Genomic DNA, 21,610 nt, shown 5'->3' on the forward strand with positions numbered 1-21,610 from the left:
GTACAACCTAGACCTATGTTATATGGTAAAGTAAATGATATGTGCTTCATGGAGAGAATGCTTGAGCTGCTTGCTATTTTGTGGGCCTTTAACAGAATACAGGGTTTAATAATTAACTGGTTCTTTGAGCCTGAAATAGTCTCTACGTTTAACGAAATTTGCCATAGTGAAAGGCTTCGTGTCTCATTTAATAAGTTCTTTTACATGAACCCGTGCCTCAATCGAAGAGCAGGACCAAGACACCAGAATATATACCGTATGTTCCGGTGTATAAGTCGCACCTTTGTATAAGACGCACTCCCTACTTTTTACGACTTTCGCGAGAAAAAATGATATATAAGACACACCTTTGTATAAGACGCATCCATTTTTAACACTGTCAGCATGATGAAACACAATGACCCATGCAGAGTACATTCATTGCGAAATGCGTAGTCACGCACGGTACTGAATATCTGTAAGTAGTAGTTTTATTAAGGCACAGAAAACCACTATTTAAATTTATTCTACTGCATTCGAAGCCGCATCCTCCGGTTCATTGTCAAAAGTTCTTCCGCCTCGGTAGGCAGCGTCGCTGGGTTGCCGACGTCGGCCTCTGAGTAGGTTTTACGCAGCGTTGTAAGCACCTTGAAGCACATCGTTGGTGTTGCCTCTACTATGGTGGCTACCATACCTCTATGCATTACGAGACTTGGGTCACTTGGCAGAACACATAAACAACGAATGCGCCGCACAGTTACCACCTACACTAGGGCCCTACCTACACACACGCATACAAAATGTAAATGGCAACCGGAAGCCGGAAGCGGCGACTACTGCTGGACTGCAGCGACGTCTCACACTGAAACTGCTGATGATGATAACGAAGTGGTACTTTCGCTTTTGTAACTGATATTGTGGGCGTTACAACGAACCGTTGTGGTGCTCTTTTTTATTTATTGCCTCAGTTCCGCGGGTTTAATGCTTCGTTTAAGGACAAACAATTCAAACAGTACAACGGGGCGCACGACGGCGGTGGCTTTTATTGCGGCCGTAATCTCCGTGGTCGCCGCACTGCTTGAACAGCAAGTAGCTGACATCTAACATCACAGCCGCCTCATTGTTATAACAAAATTAGATATATTTTTACGAATGCTCTCGCGCTCAGTTTATCGTACTTGTGAAATAAATATAAACAATTTCGTCACGCAGAATCGCATGACTTTTTGCGTATATAAGACGCACCGTTGTATAAGACGCACCAACGAAAATATCGGAAAAAAGGTGCGTCTTATACACCGGAAAATACGGTATGCTGCGGCTCTGTCTTCTCTTCAAATTTCACATGCCTCTGCCACGGGTGGAATTGTTGATAAATCTTGATCGCAGTACCGTATTAAAACAAGCGCTCTGCATGACCTCTTCTTTAATGTAATTAGAACGACCAGTACTACCAATTTTTATTTAAAAGAAAACATAGTGGTCAGTTGATGCACATACACGTACTACTCACTGTAATTAATGCAATCGATCAAGTAAAAGGCTGCCATCCTAGAAAAACCTGCAATTGCACCAAGTATTACTTTTCACTAACACCAAAACAGTTCGAAACCACATTCACTCAATTTCATAATGTTATGCCGCAGAATGAGATAATATTAGTCGTAGAAAACTCTATTTTCGCAGTACAGGATAGTTGCTTTGCTTGACTGCGGTGCACCCAGCCCTCCTGCCTTTCAGCAAGGAACATTAACATCTACAATTACCACTGAATTGACTTCATAGTCCTGTACAACTTTGGAAGGCAGTGGCCACATCAATGCCGGAGGCACACAAGCCTACGCCTCTGTGCGTATGCTCTAGATTAACGTCATGAGCCGTACGGACGGTGAATGTTGGAAAGCACAGCCCAGAACGGGAGCGCGACTATTTAGTCACGAAAGCAACTGGCTGCTACGCTTCAATCACCTGGATTGCACCTCTCCTGTATTCTTAACTTGTACCCGACTATAAAGACGTGTAAGTAGTTTGCTGGAAAAAAAAGACTTCTCATATGAACTTAAAATTTTTTCTCTCTGAAAGGCTGCAAAAATGACATCTCGGTGCACGCTCAGCACAAATTATGAGATTTTTGCCGAAATGTAGAAGGATGCATCACCATTCACCTCTTGGCGCAATTGGTGCAGCTATCGCGTCGCTGCAACATCGACAAATGAAAATGAGAAGCAGCTAGTGTTGTACTTCTACTGTTTGAAATACAGTACGAAGTGCATCCCTCTTTGTTTCTCACTTCGTCGTTGTATATTCCTAGTACGTATGTGTTGTTTTCCTGTAAACCATTTCAGAACTGCCTGCCTGTAGCTTAACTACTGCTCATATGAATGCATCAATTATCTAGCAGGCTTGTATAGGCAACACAATTTCATGTGTTGTTGTATGTTCATGTTTTTTTGTACGACCAGACAGCAGTTTTGGAGTAACTTTTAATTTTTTAAATATACAGAGCACCAGAAAGCTGCATATGGGGTCTGTACAATTATACAAAGCCCCTGGAACATATGTTTTGTTACCATATATTTTCTTCGTGAAGGGTACTTTTCTGCGCAAAAAAAAATATTTTGATAGTTTTCACATACTTTCATACTTTGAAGTTCAAATGCACTTTATCACAGATTTTTCAACTCTGATAAACCTTACGTTTTATGTTTAGGACAGCTCAATATAAAGTGTCTCTTTTCTCCTAGCATTTTTGATAATGGCCTCTGTGCTGTTTTATAGTCTCGAAAAATTCTGCATGTACCGGTGCCTGTTTCCATCTTGGCGTCGTTAGACATGTTGGTTATACATGTTCATAATCCCTGATGTGAAATCACATGCAGTGATGTTGCACTTTCCCAAACATCAGGGTATTTGTTCAACTTATATAACATATAAAGAGGAAAAGTCATGCTTACGCAAGGATTTCACTTTGCAGAGCTTTCTTCTCTTCATCGTTAATGACATCTGTCGAAGTGTCCAGCACGACTAACAAATCCGTGGGGGTTTCGCATTCAGCTGTATTCAAAGAATAGGAAAGAGAATTTACAAGTGTAAGTCATTCGCAGCTGTAATCACAGAAAATCATGAAAGATCATGTGCTTGTGAAGCCCACATGAAATCTGACGCCACTTAGCGGTATACACTGTAGAGCACAAGGGTTACCAACACTCAAAATCTAGCTTCGACATTATTTGGACAGTGAAGCCATAATGCGGCAGAGTGTCAGCAGTCTGTTTTACTAAGGATATGTCCTTTAGCTGACTGCTGCTACTCTGTCACATAAGTTCTGCCTAATAACGTATACGGCTACACTGAGTGTTTGCCTTCGTGCATGTAACAAGAACAGTACGTCATAAAAACAAGGTATACTCACGCTCATTTTCGTTCAAACTAACTGGACATGCATCGCTGTTCTGGGAATCTGTGAAAGAAGGAAAGAGACCACTTTGTTACAGTTTGAGCGCAATATTAATGCACATTGACTGAGTGCATTCAGATATATGTTATGACTTCTAATGTTTGACGCATTACAGAAATGCATGGCGATTCTGTAGCATCAAGCTTGTAACCTTTATTTAACAAACTCAAAGAAATGACGCTCAGTGCCCAGCATCGTGATTTACTGAGACTGCTCTTACAAAGTCAGAACTGTATTTGCAGTTATGACTTGGTGTAAATAAAAATATTTTAAAATAAACAATACCTCGCCATTTGTCACTGCGGGCCAGACTCAAGCCTCCTCACTAAAGTGCTGTTGGCAACCAAATGCGTTGGCCACAGAGCTGTTGCATCTCATTTGCATACTTGAAAATTCGCACAGAATGTTTTGCACCGTACTACAGACTAAAACTGGTGGCATCATTGTACGTACAGGATGTGCAGTAAGGTATTTAAAGACATGTCTTTAAGTTACCCTAAAAGCAATAACATTTTCATTGTATCTGTCTGGGTGCTTAGTTTTCTCTTCATCAACACCTCTGATATAGATCTAGCAAAAAGCTTCTCTGTGCAGCGATGTGCAGTCTGATGCAGAAGATGAATTGAAGCACTGCATGCCATAGCTGCAAGCATGCTGCTCACCCCTGTCATCACCAAGTTTGGCTTGGAAAAGGTTCCAGGTATTTGCCACACGCTCCTTGGCTAATGATTCCTTGTTTGGGATGCCAATGACAAGACCCGAGTGGGCCAGGGTTATGGCAAAGTTGTCGATCTGGTCGCGCAGTTCTCTGCTGTTGACTCTGCCATAGAGCTCACGACGTTTGCAGTGGGTCATGGTCTGTGAGGCTCCAGTGGCTATGCCCTTGGGCCCATAGTACAGCCGCAGCACAGTGCTCAGGTTCCAGGTTCGCATTTCCGGGAGCTCAGTCAGTGCCTTGCCTAAGATGAGGCCTGTGCAGAAGTTCAAGGGATTCATGAATAGTCAATGTCATCTATCCTGGATCGAATAATTCAAATGAATGAAGAAGATGTATATATGCTATGCACGTTAACAAATTAATAATAATATAATAATAATACTTTATTCTGGCATGTGTAAAAGACAGTTAATCACGTGCCACCGAGATGAGGCAAAAGGAAACAGACGTAACTCTTTCCTGACTAGGCCTACATCCCGCCTCATGAACAAAAACAAAAACAAGGACAGCAGTGAGGCAAGCGAAAAACATCCAGAACAGCACAATTCAATAGCATCACTGTAAGGAAGTCATGGAAGATTCATACCAATTTCAAGCAGTTTCGTTATAGAAGTACAAAATTTATAAAATCCTTTCATCTTGATATGTTTACCACAGTAAAGTTGTGATTAGATTCAATTAATGAAGAGCTACAATAGTATCAATCAAAATTCAAGTGGAGCTAACAATGTGTGTAACTTAACAATTGGAATGGGGTGAAGTACAATTAGGTGAACAGAAGTAGACATCGCAAGTGGTAAAATACATTGCATGTACATAAACACCCAAAAAAGAAACGCTTCATCCTGGATCGAAGAGTAAGCTTACTTTCTTTTTAAAGTAATATACAGATCTGTTTATCTGTGATAATTCAACTATAGAAGGAAAACTGTTACATACGTTTACCATTTGATGGTCAAGTGATTGTGTGCCATAATTTGTTCTAGATAGAGTCGAAACAAGTGACATCCTTCGTAAGTTACGTTCAATGTCACGAGTGAGGTACATATTGCTGAATGAAGAAAAGTCTTGTTTTACACGATTATAAATAACAACCATCAGGTCAAGTTTGTAGCATTCAGTGAAACACAATACACAAAAAACAGAAAATAAATTGCTATGTCTATCTGGCCTTTTTGTTATTAGCTTCAATGCTTTATGTTGCATGGTGATTCATTTTTGTGCATCGGTCTTATTACATGTGCCCCAAACTAAGTTGCAGGATGTGAGGTGCGAATGAACAAGAGAAAAGTATAGCTGCTTTGTGACGGAATGAGGAAGAAGACGGCTTATAACACCAATGGATCGAGCCATTTTCATTTTTACATGGCTCACGTGATCACACCAGCTCAAGTCATTGTGGAAGTGTGCGCCCAGAAACTTACAGCTACTATTACATGTTATTTCTGAATTACCAAAATAGAGTTTTGGGTTGTGGTTTATTGCTTTGTTTTTAGCATGGAATAGAATAAAATTAGTTTTCTTTACGTTTAATCTCAGTTGATTTACTCTCAACCATCCCTGTAATTCTTCAAGCCAACTATTCGCTCTCTGCTCAAGTTCATTTAGGTTGGAGCCAGAAAAAAAGGATGCTAGTGTCGTCTGCATATAGGTTAATGTACGAAGATGAAGGAATGTTTACAATATCATTTATGTACATAGTGAATAGAAAGGGTCCTAATATTGATCCCTGAGGTACTCCATATTTTATTGTTCCGTAGTCAGAGGGAGTGTCATTATGTAGCTTTGTGTGTTGTTGTCGTGCAGTCAGGTATCTTTCCATAAGGCTTTTAGCAATGCCACGAATTCCGCAAATTTCTAATTTTGCTAAAAGAATGTCATGTTGAACCGAATTAAATGCTTTGCTGAAGTCGAGAAATAGACCAAATAGACCAAGTGTTTCATTTCAATGTTTCGAATTAAGACATTTTTTTATATAAAGCAATGCGGTTTCAGTCGATTTCCTAGGTTGAAAACCGCATTGATGATCACTTATCACATTATTTGCGGAAAGGTAGCCAAAGAAATGTGTATAAAGTATTTTTTTATACCGGCACTTGTGTTTATTGAACTTTGGTACTCACTTGTATTGGGAGAAGCGAAAAAAAGAAAGAAAAAAAAAACAAGTATCTTTTTTTCGCTTCGATGCAGACATTGGGACATCATTGTACAACGGCGATGAGAAAAGTTCTTTCGCTTCATGAAGTGCTGGATCCATCCAATGGTGGCTCTAAAAGCTTTAACTGAAATAAATGCCTTTGTCTCGTGCATTGCCGACAGCTTTCACGTGCAGCGTCTCTGTAGAAATGGCCTATCCTGCGCTCCATGTCCCTGTTATGTACTGCAGAAGCTAGTATTCTATCTCTGGGAACATGCTGTGCTAGCCTTGGAAAGCGCACCTCTGTGCATTTGTTTTTTTGAGAGCACCTTCTTGGAGGAATCATCGTTGCACAGATTTTTCATCGCTCTCGAACTTCCGACCAGCTGGTCGGGCGTTCCAGGAAAAAAGCTTCAGAATTCTCACACCACATAACAGCTAACCTTCTAAAAAGCAAGGGTGTAGCTAATACACAGGTAAATTTTACATATAATTTTTTGGGAGACTTTTGTAACAGAGTTCTGGGTGCAACTTCTGAATGGGTGCGGCCATTGCATGAGTATATAGGGTAGCTTTCACTCTAAAAAAATTGGTAGCATGTTACACTCTGTATTATTTGAAGGCAGGAGCCTGCTGCACACTTGGTAATGCATTAAGTTACATGTTCAGGGACCAGACTTCCTGCAAGACAAAATGAGCTGCAGTGTGAGACCCACACTGTATTAAATGCCTTGACGTTGTCAATTGTCTGCATTGCTCCTCTCCTCTCCACTGAAGCTTTCTGCACCTCGCGTGGAGTTGCAATGCATCTGGGATAGGCCCACTTTTGACGGATCGACGATGAAAAATGATGACGTCATCATGCGTCGTCATGACGACGTCAAAAATTTTGATGGTGTGTGACGTCATGACGACGTGATAGTGTGACATCATAATGGAGCAGGTCGCGTGGGTTTTGGACGGGGCCTTGTGAGACTTGCGCAAAACCTTGCGAGCCTCACAAGGTCTAGCAAAATCTCGCGGATGGGAGTGCCAACATAGCCACGTGACGTCTTTCGCCTTAAAAAGCATTGTAACTGAAGTATTCTCTGTTCTTGATGGCAAACACTGGTGCCGAGAATATGGTGCAAAACGGGAAATATTTATCAAAGACGCTGTACTTTACTTTATTGGCATATACGGGTTTAGCATTTCTGTTTAGCATCAACACTTGCATGATGTAGTTTTTAAGGAAGATTCTGCAACAGATGTCATTATCCATGCACTGTGGCTACACACAGGGAAGCGTGCTGGCTGGTTTCCTTTTCCTAATTACCTAGCAGATTATTGGAACTATAGTGCCATCTACAGAAAGTAGCACTTACCATCGATGGCGCCAGTGATTTGGGCCAGTGTGCATGATGTGTTTGTGTCACCGTCTAGCTTGTACTCAAGGAAGCAGCCATTTTCGAGCCACTTGCCCTTCATTCCCATAGAGTCCCTCAGCTCTGGTCTTGAAACAGTAAGCGAGGTGCTGGCCAGTAGCGCTGCAGAAAATAAAGCGAGATGGTGAATTTGTAAATAACTAGTGCGGGTTGTTCAAACTAAAAAGAAACTCGAATATTCTCTTGTTGTATAATCGATAGATGTGGAAACCCTGTCCAGTAGTGACATAATTATGGCCCACATAAAGTGTCCAAAAGAAGGACAATGACGAAAAGCCTGGAGCTAGGGCATGGGCGTTTGACCATGTCCAGGCAACCTCCTCAGGATTCATTCATTGATCATGGCCAAAAGCCTTTGTCCTCAATCACATCTGGTGCTGTGGAAACACTAAAATGAGAAGTCGATAGCACAATTGGATAATGGCTTGTAACTGGAGACCAGTAAAGATTAGATTGAGTATGGCATGCATGCCTTGTGAATGGCAGCAAGATTTTTTTTTCCATTGTAAGGGTGGAGGAGGTGACTGTTACAATAAATGTTCTGGGAGTCGGGGGCACCTCTGAAGGAATCCGTAGCCATGGTGTCCTGTTTCAGGCACTCCAGGAAAAGGTTAAAATTGCACAGAAACACTTGTAGTATATATATGCAATGCTCATGGTCTTCCCAGTTTCTCTCTGCAATGTGAGGGAAGAAGATTGAACTACTCACATCCAAGGGTGGCGGCATAAAGTGGGCTGAGGGTTCCGTCGCTAATGCCTTCCTCTACGTTCACTGAAGGTACGGTCTTGAGCACATCTTTTATGGTCTTGGGCTGCAGGTCCTGATGCACGGCTGCGATACCGAGCAGCGTTCTGCCCATTGCCACAACACTGCCATCCTTTCGGCCCGTCACGCTCAACACACCTTCCTCGCGTGGTAGCTTCGTGAGTTCTTCATCCTCCCTGCAAATGGCATCGGAAAAGTGACTGAATTAATGGATAAATAAATAAATAAATGCTCAGCAAGCTGTGACCGAGGAATCTTTTTTAGGTCAAGTGAACATAACTTATTATCTCTAGAATTTTATGTTACTGTGGGAAAATAGCTGCAACATATGCATTCAGATTTGTAGCAAAGGTATAGCCACACTCCAAGGAAGAAGTGTCAGTACACAAGATGAGGGCAAATCAGTGCATGTGAGAAAACCATTACACTGTGGGCAAAATGTGGAAGCGCTCATGTACAGTGATTTGGGAGCACAGTGGAATACTCGTTAGTCAAGGTTAATTTTCCAGTATGGCATCTCTAATTAGTGCCTGAGTGTTGCCTTGAGATTCTAATATTAGGAGTTTATTAATACATCGTCATTAGTTTTGCAGTGGCTGTCTAATGAAAATGCCATGGTATTCAGGCCCTGGAATAGAAAATAATGTGAGCACCACATGTCAACATCATTGCCCTGACAGCTTCTTTGTGTAAAATAGTTACTGATTCCAATACATGCACTCAATGGGACACCAGAAAGCTATAAAATGGTCACGATGAGCTCAAGTAGATGTTTCTCAAAGTATGCGTGTTGAACAGGTAATGTCCATATGAAATAAAAGAACATTTAATTAGTTTTTTAGTGTACTAGTGTTGAGATGTTTATTGTTTCTCAGAGTTGCAGCAACATCACAGACAGCTCTGCATGATTGGAAGTAAAGTTTTCAGAGGTCAGTGATCATGCTAAGAACATTCACTTAGTATTTTGCAGAATGTATTATTAACTTCTTTAGCCAAGTTTTTTTTTTTTCAATTTTCCAAGCACTAGATTTAGTTTGCGCAAAAACGCTGAGTAAAAATTTTGCACCCATGGCCAACGGAAACTTTTCAAAATATCACTGCACAAACATTAGTACAGTTTTTAGAGGAATCGGAAATATCGGAAAGATACTAAATCAGATAAAAAATAATTGTTTGCTTTGTTAATTGTAAACAGATATTCCTGGTCAGATGTTTCTTACTTATCAGCGTTTGTGTCTGCAATCATCTGCAATGAAAGCGCAGGCAAGTGCCCAGTGACTTGTGTGATGTTCTTTATGAACTCTTCTGTAAAGCTTGGACGTTTTGTGTGCATGAACATTAATGATGTGTGAACATTCCTGTTGAATGGACAATTATATTGTAATACTTGAAATAGGTATGTCAATTTCCATTCACTTGTATTTTGCAGTACTGGGATTAGGTTTGTGAATGGCCTTTCATGTGCGTGTCAATTTTATGCTTTTTTTTTATTACTGACATCACAATGAAAACTGTTATGCAAGAGAAGAGGGGTAGCCAGAGTCACACCTAGGCACCAACATCTCCTTAAATGCATTTATTAAACTAAGAAAATAAGCGCTGAGCAGTGGGGCAGATTCCTTAGTGTTTCCTTTAATTTACGACCTGCATGCAAATTTTTTTTGTATAACTTTTGTGTACCCTGTAAGATGCACTGAATATTTTCTTAAAGTGCAAATATACAGAACTGATTTTTAAAGTCTTCTAGTTGTGCATCTAATAAAAAGTTCTTATAATTTCTGACCCATATGAAAATCCTTAAAATCAATGATGTTCTTGAATTAATAAAAATCAAGGTATTGTTAGCTCAGTCTAGTTGCATCCTCTTTTCACTGTGATACATTTGCTCGTACAAGGTATGCACAACAATTATGTATTTGAAGCTATGATTGTCCATACAACAAAGACTTGACAGACACAAGTGAATGATGCTGATTATTAGATGACATCCTAACCAATACAAAACTAAATCAAGAGAACGCTCCATGCTTAAAAAGGCATCACAGATGAGAGAGAAAAAGTTGTTGCTCATCTTGCACGAGATAACTTTCTTCCGCTATGAAAGCGAAATTGCTAGAGGGCAATTTCATTCCAAAATACTCATGTTGAGTGGTTGCAGCAAACATTAGATTAGACGTATGAAAAAAAGAAACGCGAGGACGCCCTATTATTGCGATCTTTCTCTCCGTAAGTCTGATGTTTGCTGCAACCACTCAACATGCAAGGTAACCAACTAGCCTTAATACTAATGCCAATATGTCTGAAACAAAGCCAACTAATGCCAACCAGCTGAAACAAAGGCTTTGCCACCACAGCCACCAGAGGCAAAGCCAGAAATTTATTATGTAAATGTAAAAATTTCAGAGGGAGATTTGAACCCATCAACACCCCCCCCCCCATCTCCGGCTATGCCAATGACAGCCACAGACATACGGAATCACCCACAAAATTTACCACTACGTACTCTGGCACTAGTGTCTACATGAGCTGCAAGCATGGTGGCTGTGTCAGCACAAGAATGACAAGTAGCACGTGGGTCTGACTGAACTTTGCCCACATGGTTTCAAGTAGGTGCCTTGATTGATCATCTTTCTTTTCCTCAAGCTTATTAGCAAATTTGGTGCCTTAGCAAATTTATTCTTTCCAACAAACCATTTCGTTACAAATTTGGCAATTCTTCGTGTTTGTGCACGTATGCAATCTTCTGCATCATATAAATAAGAGCATTTTACTATAACGTAAAATGTTTGTGCTAGTGTGCACCTCAACAGTAATGTTAATTCAAGGTGCCCTCATGGCACAAACTGCATTTCAGTATAGCCAAAGGGAGTGAAATGATGACACTTATGCAAACACGTTCAGCACCGTCTAAATGTGAAAACACTATGTACTGGCAAATCAAATCCATACAATTGCGTTTCACTTCGTTTTGCCATTAAAAATGTGACACATCGTGGCCGATTCGTGGGTGTAAGCTTTGTAACAGGTGAACGAACAAAATAACAGACACTGACACAAGTGCAGTCTCGACACATATACAGTGAACATGATCAGACTCTCTCATTAAGCCTTGTGCACCACTAATCAAGAGTAATGAGAACTAACAGACAGTAATGCCAAGGAAAGTATAGGGGGTGTTATTTCTAGCAATTAGGATATAAATGTGAAGAAAGGAAAGTGGACGAAACGATAACTTGCCGCCGGCAGAGACCGAACCTGCGAGCTTCGAATAACGCGTCCAGTGCTCTACCACTGAGCTACGGCGGCGGTCATCCTCTCGTCCACTTCATGGGGTATATATGTGCATTTAAACCTACGAGTGTTATTCAGCGCCGATTGCAGCCATGGCGGCGAGTGTGGAACACTCTTTTTCTGCCTGTTGGCATCACGTAGCACGTGATCTTTTTACGACCTGGCAGCTGACCAATAATCCCTCGCATACTACCTGAAGGCATCAAGTCTGCCAGAATGAGACCCTCGCTATGAATGAAGGAAAGAAGGTGACTTTTAAGGGCTCGTTATCTTTTCGTCCACTTTCCCTTCTTCATATTTATATCCTAATTACTAGAAATAACACCCCCTATACTTTCCTTGGCATTATTGTCTGTTAGTTCTCATTAATATTGTGTCTAACAAAGAAAAACGAGCCCTTAAAAGTCACCTTCTTTCCTTCATTCATACCGAGGGTCTCGTTCAGGCAGACTTGATGCCTTCAGGTAGTATGCGAGGGATTATTGGTCAGCTGCCGGCTCGTAAAAAGATCATGTGCTACGTGATGCCAACAGGCAGAAAAAGAGTGTCCCACACTCGCCGCCATGGCTGCGATCGGCGCTGACTAACACTCCTAGGCTTAAATCCACATATATACCCCATAGAAGTGGACGGGAGGATGACTGCTGCCGTAGCTCAGTGGTAGAGCATCGGACGCGTTATTCGAAGGTCGCAGGTTCGGTCCCTGCCGGCGGCAAGTTATCTTTTCGTCCACTTTACTTTCTTCACATTTATATTCTAAATACTACAGATAACACCCCCTATACTTTCCTTGGCATTATTGTCTATTAGTTCTCATTAATACTCTATTGTGTCTAACAAAGAAAAACGAGCCCTTAAAAGTCACCTTCTTTCCTTCACTAATCAAGAGTGTATCTTGAAAATGGAGTTATTTTGCACCTGTACGTGGCTGGTACAAAGCATTATTGCTCAATCTGAAGCAGATATGAGTGGTTAATGAATGCACCTAACAATGTTGACGGACGACCTAATAGGTCTAAAGTGGATGGCTCCTACTTCGATAACCCCACCTTATTGCCTTAGGTATGGCTCTCCTTGCATGTGCTACCATTGAATGAAATTATGAAAATAGCACACATGCGTAACAGTGCCAGCTGTGTTTACCTTCTGGGCATGCACAGTGTGGAGCAAGCAATGCTAATGCCAACGTTATTAAATACTTGGGTTCGCTGCTTTGCACTATATACTCTCTACATAGAAGTACATAGCATTGCTTAGAAATCTTAGCTAATGTGACAGAGCCACAAGAACGTCTCAAGCAACAAGTGCAAAGTTAAGAAAGATCCATGTACTGTATGCATAGGTGTGCGCAGCGTTCCCCTTCAGGGGGGCCGAAGGCTCGTCGCAGCGTCCCCCCCCCTCCCAATTATGTCAATGTATGGCGCTGACATTGCGGCCCCCCTCTTAGGTGAATAGGGGGGGCGGCCCTGCACCCCCCTTCCCCCATGCGCACGCCTATGACTGTATGCATATTTCTATTGGTACCTGAATGATCATAGCACTAAAGTTTCGTTAAGTATTTTGGAAGGATACTCTATGGCCACCCCCTCGACATTGCCATGCACGTATTTCATCTGCAAACATTTACTACACCTACTCACTTCACGGAGTATGTGTCGAAACGGTCGTGCCGCACCAACGTCTTATTGACGTTGTGCGCCAGGCTGAACATCAGAAAGCAGAGATCGTCATCCCTGCGAAACGGGTCGTCCAAGAGTTCATCAGGTTTGATGATGGGCCTCCCCAGGTTGGCCGTCACGGCATCCATGACCTGGTGCAAGACATTGCGTCCCTTGTCAGCGTTGTTCACATCCTTGATGCCAAGACCCTCCCACTGGTAGTCGTCATGGAAGAAACTGCACCACAAGAATGCAGAGATGGATCTCTGAAAAAGGTCTGCTTTGCACAAACTTCTCCATTCTTTCTAAGTGTGACTTCATCAGTGCACTATCATTAATTTATTAGGTTCTCTGGAACAGAAGCAGCACTTCTGTAGTGATCGCAGGTTGCACATCTGTAGTGATTACTACAGAAGTGTGATTGATTCATTTCATTTTCAATTCACCCGTTATCATTGGCATGAACATTGCCATGAAGCAGTTATAAGTTGGCTGAGCTACAACTGCATAAGAAAAAAAGGGGTATATTGTAATATTGGCACCAGTGGGAGCCATATTTTCTACGCAATGCATTGACGGACCAGTCAATTGGTGCATATCGATAGCAACAAATTAGTGCAAGAAACACAACACAAGATGACGACAGGACAAGGTGCTTGCGAACGACTTTGACATGATGCGCTTACAGATGAGTACTTGTCCTGTCATGTTTCTTGTGTTGTGCTTTTTTTAAATGATCCACTGAATTTTAATACAGCTCACTGATTACATTCAATGATCCAAGTGAACGTAATATGAAACAAATTATCACAAGATACAGCCTGGCCTTATGCTGCAGTGATTTTATTGTTCGATATGAAAAAGATGGATTGTTGGATGGATCATCAGATTTAATAGCCAAGTGCAGACTCCTTGTGCTCGGATGGGGGACCACTTGAAGGGCCCACCACCCGCAGCATCAGCATCGCTGTCGCCCAACAAGATATGCGCCACATTTGTACCCAGTCAGGATGTGGGCATGGGGAAATCTAGCTGCAACTCTCAAGGAGAATGTATATGTATAAGTGCGATGCAGCTGCAAGCGTCCCAATTAACATGGACGCACTGCACACAAATCGCTTGGGACTGTCTCTCTTATCTTGTTAATACATGTTGTGTTATGCCAGTGTTACGCTGTAAGTGGAAGGGAAACTTGGTGTAAAAAAATTGGTGTAATATATTGCTCACGTTCGCAACATGTAGACGGCCATGTCGACAGCAGTGACCGCGTTGCCATTGTTGCGCTCGGCCAACTTCTGCTCAAGTATTTGCAGCTTGTCCAGAAAGCTCGACACGGTGAAACCGGCGGGTAGCTGCTGTCCCATCCTCAGGTGGCGGTTGTCTCTGACTGGTGGGAAGCAGCGGGGCTTGAACACCTCGCTGAACGCTGTTGGGCCCATCAGGCACCAGCCGACATGGAGGACGCATCCTGCATAGCGCCACAGTTAAGACATGACTGAACGAAGTAAGCTGCGTTACAGACGTACGCATGAACATTTCCAGTTTTCTCGAATGCACACGAATGACAGTGAAATTGTTCAGCAGCAGTGAACATCTCGCATGCACACACATACAAAAAAAATCATAACCCCGAATAAAACATGTGGGTGGATATGCATGTATTCTGACAAAAGATTATTTCTTTTTTCTTTCTGGCATATTTTTTGTAACAGAATGTATGATGTCGCCCGCACCACACTTTCTACCAAAATGCCGGACAAAATCGCGCATACAACATAGACTCATACATGGTATATATACACGTGTACGTATGCATTCGTATACCATATAAACTTATGCAAAGACTGCGCCCAGTTTGGCAGCCCGAAACAAAAAAACACCCGAGCGAAAAGTTGGGATACAGAAATTTTAATTGGTGTTCCTTGTAACAATGTGTATACCAGAAGAAGAATTTAAAACAGTTCAGAGCTTTAAGCAGAGGCTGCTCCAGGGAGAGGCGTATGATGTAGGTGATCGCCGGCGACGCAAGCGCGGGTGGGAACCATCATCCTGTGAAGGTGCCAACCAAATGCTCATCCTGTTTATGGGATATCAACTCTTTCGTTTCCTCGAAAACTAATGGCATTGCTTGCTGTGCATAGAACAAGCAAGCAGCCAAGGAGATTTCCTCAGATGCTTTAAGTCCATTAAAGTGAAGGAGAATTCAAGGCCTTTTAGTTGGGCCTAGCTGACAGTCCTAAGGCTATAGTTGAACACCAGTGGATGGGGGTTCCACCTACACATGCGTCTCCGGTTAATTTGCTTCCCCTTATTTTGCTGTGGCTTGTAACGATCGAGGCAGCTTACAAGGCATTAAAAATATCTTTTGAAAATCCTTAGTTCGCAGAGCGATGTCGTATATACAAACGGCTTGAGAACGACATACTGTTGAAAATATTTATTACACGTTATAAGTTAATTCTGGCCGCAAGCCATTTTCTACTTCGTGCAGATTGAGACACTATATGCCTATTGCGAAAAAAAGGTTCCACTGTTTTTCGGCATATTAATAGGCACTGTTTATGCGTGCATGCCATTTTGACGGTTGTGAGTATTCGTGACCATTTTCTGCTGTCGTGTGACAGGCAGGCGATTTATGCATGGACTGAAATTTTCTTACCAATATCGAAAGTCTCAAGGCGAAAAAAAAAAAAGTTGTATCGGAAGATAATTCATATTGTTATGTTCCACTTATTTGTGTAGGAGCATACACTATGCAGCGGCGTGTGTTCGGCCTTTCGTTGCATCGTTTTACAGACAGGCGCTGTGGACATGACCAAGAATGTTTGGACCAATCATAAACAGCTAAAGGCGGGTAGGGAAAATGAACCGAATGGAGTAGTGTTACGTACATTGTACTGGTCCAGATCTCAGCTTGTGCAGCTTGCATATGCATATTCACTGAGAAGAGGGAAAGGGCACACAATTCCTCCCGCTGTCAGAAGTAGGAGGCCAAAGTATGACACCTAGGATGTATGATTCCCATACTTTCGCAATCTTATACATCCCGCTCAATACGGTTCCCATCAGGGTTGCCAGGTCGAAATGACAAAATATAGCCAGAAAATTTGAAGAACAAGCCAAATCATAGCCAACTTTGACGAAGGGCAGTAAAGGTAGCCAAAAATAGCCATGAGTGTGTGAAAACCACTTCCACATTTTTATTTAAATGGCTAAATGCCAAAGCCTCTAGGGGAAAATGTAAATATGTGCTTTAAAAGAGTTGAATGTTGGGCGAGTTGGTGTTCGAACATAAATACCGTCGTAAGTAGCACAACGGACGAACATTGGGCCTGTCTTATTGTGTTTCTTTGTGTTGTCCTGTCTCGTTGCGCTACTTACGATGGTAAATATGTGCAGCACGAACACTTCATAATTGCAACTCCTGAGATTCTGGCGTAAGTTGTTGACTTTAGTCATCATTTCATGCATGATGACGTAGTGTTTGCACTGTTGAAAAAACATCACAGTCGCTGGAATTGAAGCATAAATTGTACACACTTTCGCCATAATTTCTTCGGTGACGACGAATCCAGAGTTGCAGTCTGTACCTAAGCCTATAAGAAATGATACAAGCAGTTTGTTGGATATACTAGATTGATTTATTGGTGGGCGAGTTGGTAGGAAATTCTAAAGAGAGCGCTAAAAAAACCAGGACACAAGAGGCAAATGCAGCAACACAAGCAGTAACTAACATCTGTTGTTAGTGAGTGCTTGGGTTGCCGCCTTTGCCTCTTGTGTACTTGTTTTCCAGTACTCACTTGAAATGTTGGATACCCAATTTCTAATATCGATGAGCGCAGAGCGCATTGGATGCGGAGTGCTTTTGATTGTCCTGTTCTCTTTTAAATGTGGTTTAAGGCTGCGTTCATCAATGGCTGATCTGCAAAATGAGGCCTCCTGCAATAGTTTTCGCTGAGTCCCAGCCAGTTATTGAAAAGGATTTTCTTTTTGAGCGCACGAGACATGCTTGGCTGGCAGGTTATAAACGTGTGGTTTTTTATGTTTATGTTATGATCACTACCATTGACCCTTACGCCTCTGCACCATCCTTTTCATTAAATCTCATTATCTGCGTAATCAAAGTGCAAAATTAAATTTTTGGAGTTGGAAGCACACTTTGACTGCCATGTTTTGGCCCCATATACTCGAACACCAGTGGCTGTAACGTCCCCAGATATTGATAATTTTGCTCAAATTGAGGGGACATGAAAATAGCCAGAAGGAGCCAAGTAGCCAAGGCAATTTTTCTACAGCAACCAGCCTAAAGAAGTAGCCAAATTGGCGTAAAGTAGCCAAACCTGGCAACCCTAGTTTCCATATAGAAAAATTGCCTGATTTTGCTTCTCTTGCTCAGTCTCTATTAGAAAACTTTGAAAGTTGGAAAATGCCAAAGTGCTACTCGGCTTCTTTTTAACCCTTTGTGGGTTTGCCTACATTTTTGACGCGATCATATAAAAACTGGCTGTGGTATATTCATATAAGCTACAAAGAAATAGTATAAAACAAATTTTATCAAAATCAAGCCAGTAGTTTACTGAAAAAAAGTGGGACATATATGTCCCACTGACTCATGAGAGTGTTTTCAAAAAAAACGCCAGGCCTGCGCTGAAACCGCAGCACAGTCACAGCGAAAGCTGGAAGAGCGGCGTTTCTAGAGTTCGTTGTAAGCTCTCTTGGGGCTACAATACAAGTAGACTAGAAAGGTGCCCATTTATGGCTACCTAGAAAGGTAGCCATAAATCACAATTTTGTGAAGTTGGGAAGCACCTACTAAGCCATTATTCGTCATTCTGCGGAGAAGCGAGGCACCAGCTACACGTCTGTAAGGCATTATGTGCACTTTGTTGACGCGACGACTGATGACGATGAAGAATTATGGCTCAGCCCTTTGTAATGGGTTGGAAGCTTTAAACGGCCCACCAGTTATGTAATTTGCATTGCGTGACGCCCCCTCGCTATTTCCCTCTCCCGTCATGCTGTATAACATACGTTGACGTGGGAGAGAGACGGGGGTGGGGGGGCGAAGAACTTTACTGAGACCCCGAGGAAATGGATCATGCGCTCATGGGCTTCCTTGGCAACCAATCCAAGTGCTCTTGCGAGGAACCCACTACGCTATAAAGCATTGTAATTTTACTGAGACCCCGAGGAAATGGATCTGCGCTTATATAGGCTTCCTTGGCAACCAATACAAGTGCACTTGCGAGGAACTCACTACGCTCTAAATCATTCTAATTATGAAAAGTAGGGCAGCAGGCACTGTGCCATTTTTCGTCATTTTACGGAGATCCGTGGTACCTGCTAAACGCATGTAAGGCATTATGCGCACTTTGTTGATGCTGTGCCTGATGACGACGAAGAATTAGAGCAGAGATCTTTGTAATGGGTTGGAAGCATTTCACATACTACTCGTTGCGCAATTCGCATTGTGTGACGCCTGGTTACAGAATTCGCGTTGTGCGACGCTTGGTGCTTATTTTACTCTTCTACCACGCTATATTGCATATGCTAATGTGGTTCCTTCCCGACATGAAGCCTGTATAGGACCTTTTTGCAAAGCAGTTTCAAGCACGGGCATGGCTCAGAGGTTGAATACTGGGCTCCCACGCAGAGGGCCCAGGTTCGAACCTCGTTCCATCCTGGAATTTTTTTCTTGTTTAGTTTTTTTTCTTATTTCGATCGATACTGGTTACGGACACCGGCGGCGGCGGCGGCGGCGGACAACTACGGCGCCAAAAACGGCCGGTGAAATGATCTCATAACAGCTTTCGCTGTAAAAGTGGGAAAACACTGTCTCATGAAGGCACCATCTCGAGATTGCATCAACGGGTATTTGGGATGAAATGGCCGAAGCAAGTGGCACAGAGTAACGCTTCTCAATGTGTGCTAAGGAATGTTGCGGGGATCTTATTCCAGCTGTAGAACACCACCTGCACCTGCGCCTCTTGTGAGCTGTCATAGCACTGTGGTCTGTTCCTGTAAAGCTTACTTCACCGCATGCACCAAACACTTTTTTGTCCATTTGCCTGTCCTTGCTTTGGCTGTCGAAATCGTCGAGTACAGCTGTTGTCCCTGTATATGCGCCTACTTTTCAAGAGGAATATGATATCAAGAAAAATATTTCCACACAACAATATCGGCAATTACGCTGAGGAATGAGCAGGGGATTGTTTCGATGCATTTATCGGCCAAGTTGTTCCTCAAATTTACATTATTGCTGTTACAGTATTGCTGTTACAAAAACACATGATGACTGCAAGCTAAAATCACCTCTCTGAAAAACCAGAAAACGAGGAATTTATCCGGTATTTTGATTGGTAGGTTTTTTTATGTAAAGAAGAAAATTCAGAAGCTATCATGAAAAATTTATCGAAATTCAACTTCACTGTAACACTACTACCACCCTTAGAAAGTGTGGCAAAAGATTTTTTATCGAGAATACGAAGACTTAGGTAAGATATGAGTGACTTATCATTGCACTAATTGCAACGGGTGATGTGGGAGGAAATTTTTCCTGCAGACGGAAAAGTGGGACGTATGTTCCCGCTGTCGCACAAAGGGTTAAACTTCTCCAAAGTCTTTGACCTCGTCAGCCGCAACGTTTCGAAAAGGAAGTTGGATTTTTACAGTATTTGAAGCATGGCAGATTTTTTTATTTCATCGTACCTTACAACATTGAACACGGCTTGTAATGACTGCTGGTGAATGATCACATGAAAAACCGATCAAATGCGGTGACACAAAAAGTACGGGGGCATTCTGTGACCTTTTCTGTTTATACTAACAAAGCTAAAATTATAATCTGTGCATTTCATTGTGTGTGTGTGTGAAATTGAGCTACAGGCTCGGTATTAAGAGATAATGAGGCGCTACTAGAATAAATTACTGTGTTAATCATAATAATAAAAGAAGGGGAGTTTAAGGGCTTGTTCTTCTTTGTTAGATATAACCTTAATGAAAACCAACAGACAATGAAGCCAAGGAAGGCATAGGGGACGTTAAATGCAAAGAAATTAAAGTCACATTTATATCATAATTACTACAATATAGTTAAAAGACTACAAATAATGTCTCTTGCACGTTCCTTGTCTGTTGGTTTTCATAAGTGTTAATTATGAGCACTTAAAATTATCGTTATTAAAACTAAAGCGGAATTATTTTGGCCACAACACACCAGTGCTGAGCTTATGCCAATTCAGCTAAATGACGTAGGAGTACAGCTAGTACCGTTAATTAGGACACTGGGAATTCAGATTGGAGAGCATACGGCATGAAATGATCACGTCAAAGATATGATTAGTAAACTCTCTAAAACAACTGACATTATGCGCGCAATTTCGTATGATTGCCCCAGATGTATTCACGTTTCATTACAGCGCACACTTTAAAAGCGGAGCACTTTAGGGGCCCGGGCTGTCGGCGTCTAATGTGTCATGTCGCTTGTCACACTGGCAAAACCATGTATAGCATAGCCACGTATAGTATATAGTATAGCAAGGGGGAGGAAAAGGGAATAGAGGGAATGCAGGAGCGTAAAGCATAACGTAGCAATGTATGCATTACGTAGGCAAAACCACATAAGTATAACCTCGTTACAACGGATCTGTTTATAACAGACATTCGGATATTACATACCAATTTGTGGCATTACGCCGACCTCCGCATTTGTTCCATTGATTGAGCTTCGTTTACAACGGATTCTGGTACAACGGACATTCGGATATAATTGACTAAAATGTCAGGCCAGCAAGGTGGTCAGGACTCCCTTAGAGCGGACTTTTCTACCACGGACATACCAAATTCAATAACTTCCGACTTCAAACATCGCTTAGCATACTTTCGGGACGGGAACAGCGCGCCGCGGATATCGACGTACTGATTTAAGAACGAAGGCCGCCGACCTCCGGTCTGTCAATGATCAGCTATGCCTAGCTGTAGCGACAAAAAATCGGCGCGCAGCGTGCTTGGTGTTGCGTTTTGGGACGCTGACGCGCGAAATTGCTAGCCGCTGCCGTCGCTGCCACCGCTTCTCCGAGCGGTCGCTGCACGGCGAGCTTGGCTGGGGGGTCCGCTGTCGATGCGCAAAATGCCCATCCGCGGTTCTGAGGAGCCAGCGGGCGATGCGATTCGTTGCTTGC

At 42.3% G+C, this 21,610-nt stretch overlaps 1 protein-coding gene across 1 annotated transcript in view; it reads right to left on the bottom strand.

Annotated features, from left to right (window-relative positions):
* LOC119386896 (uncharacterized) overlaps positions 1–21,610 on the bottom strand; it is a 64,245-nt gene that overhangs the window by 25,350 nt on the left and 17,285 nt on the right. The window contains exons 3-9 of the mRNA XM_037654173.2: positions 14,658–14,898; positions 13,413–13,667; positions 8,425–8,657; positions 7,656–7,817; positions 4,099–4,407; positions 3,392–3,439; positions 2,934–3,033 (exon numbers count right to left, since the gene is read on the bottom strand). Coding sequence (XP_037510101.1) covers positions 2,934–3,033; positions 3,392–3,439; positions 4,099–4,407; positions 7,656–7,817; positions 8,425–8,657; positions 13,413–13,667; positions 14,658–14,898 — 1,348 coding nt within the window. The remainder of the gene's footprint in view (positions 1–2,933; positions 3,034–3,391; positions 3,440–4,098; positions 4,408–7,655; positions 7,818–8,424; positions 8,658–13,412; positions 13,668–14,657; positions 14,899–21,610) is intronic.

Source organism: Rhipicephalus sanguineus, chromosome 3 (genome assembly GCF_013339695.2).
Source record: "Rhipicephalus sanguineus isolate Rsan-2018 chromosome 3, BIME_Rsan_1.4, whole genome shotgun sequence".
Classification (NCBI taxonomy): Eukaryota; Metazoa; Arthropoda; class Arachnida; order Ixodida; family Ixodidae; genus Rhipicephalus; species Rhipicephalus sanguineus.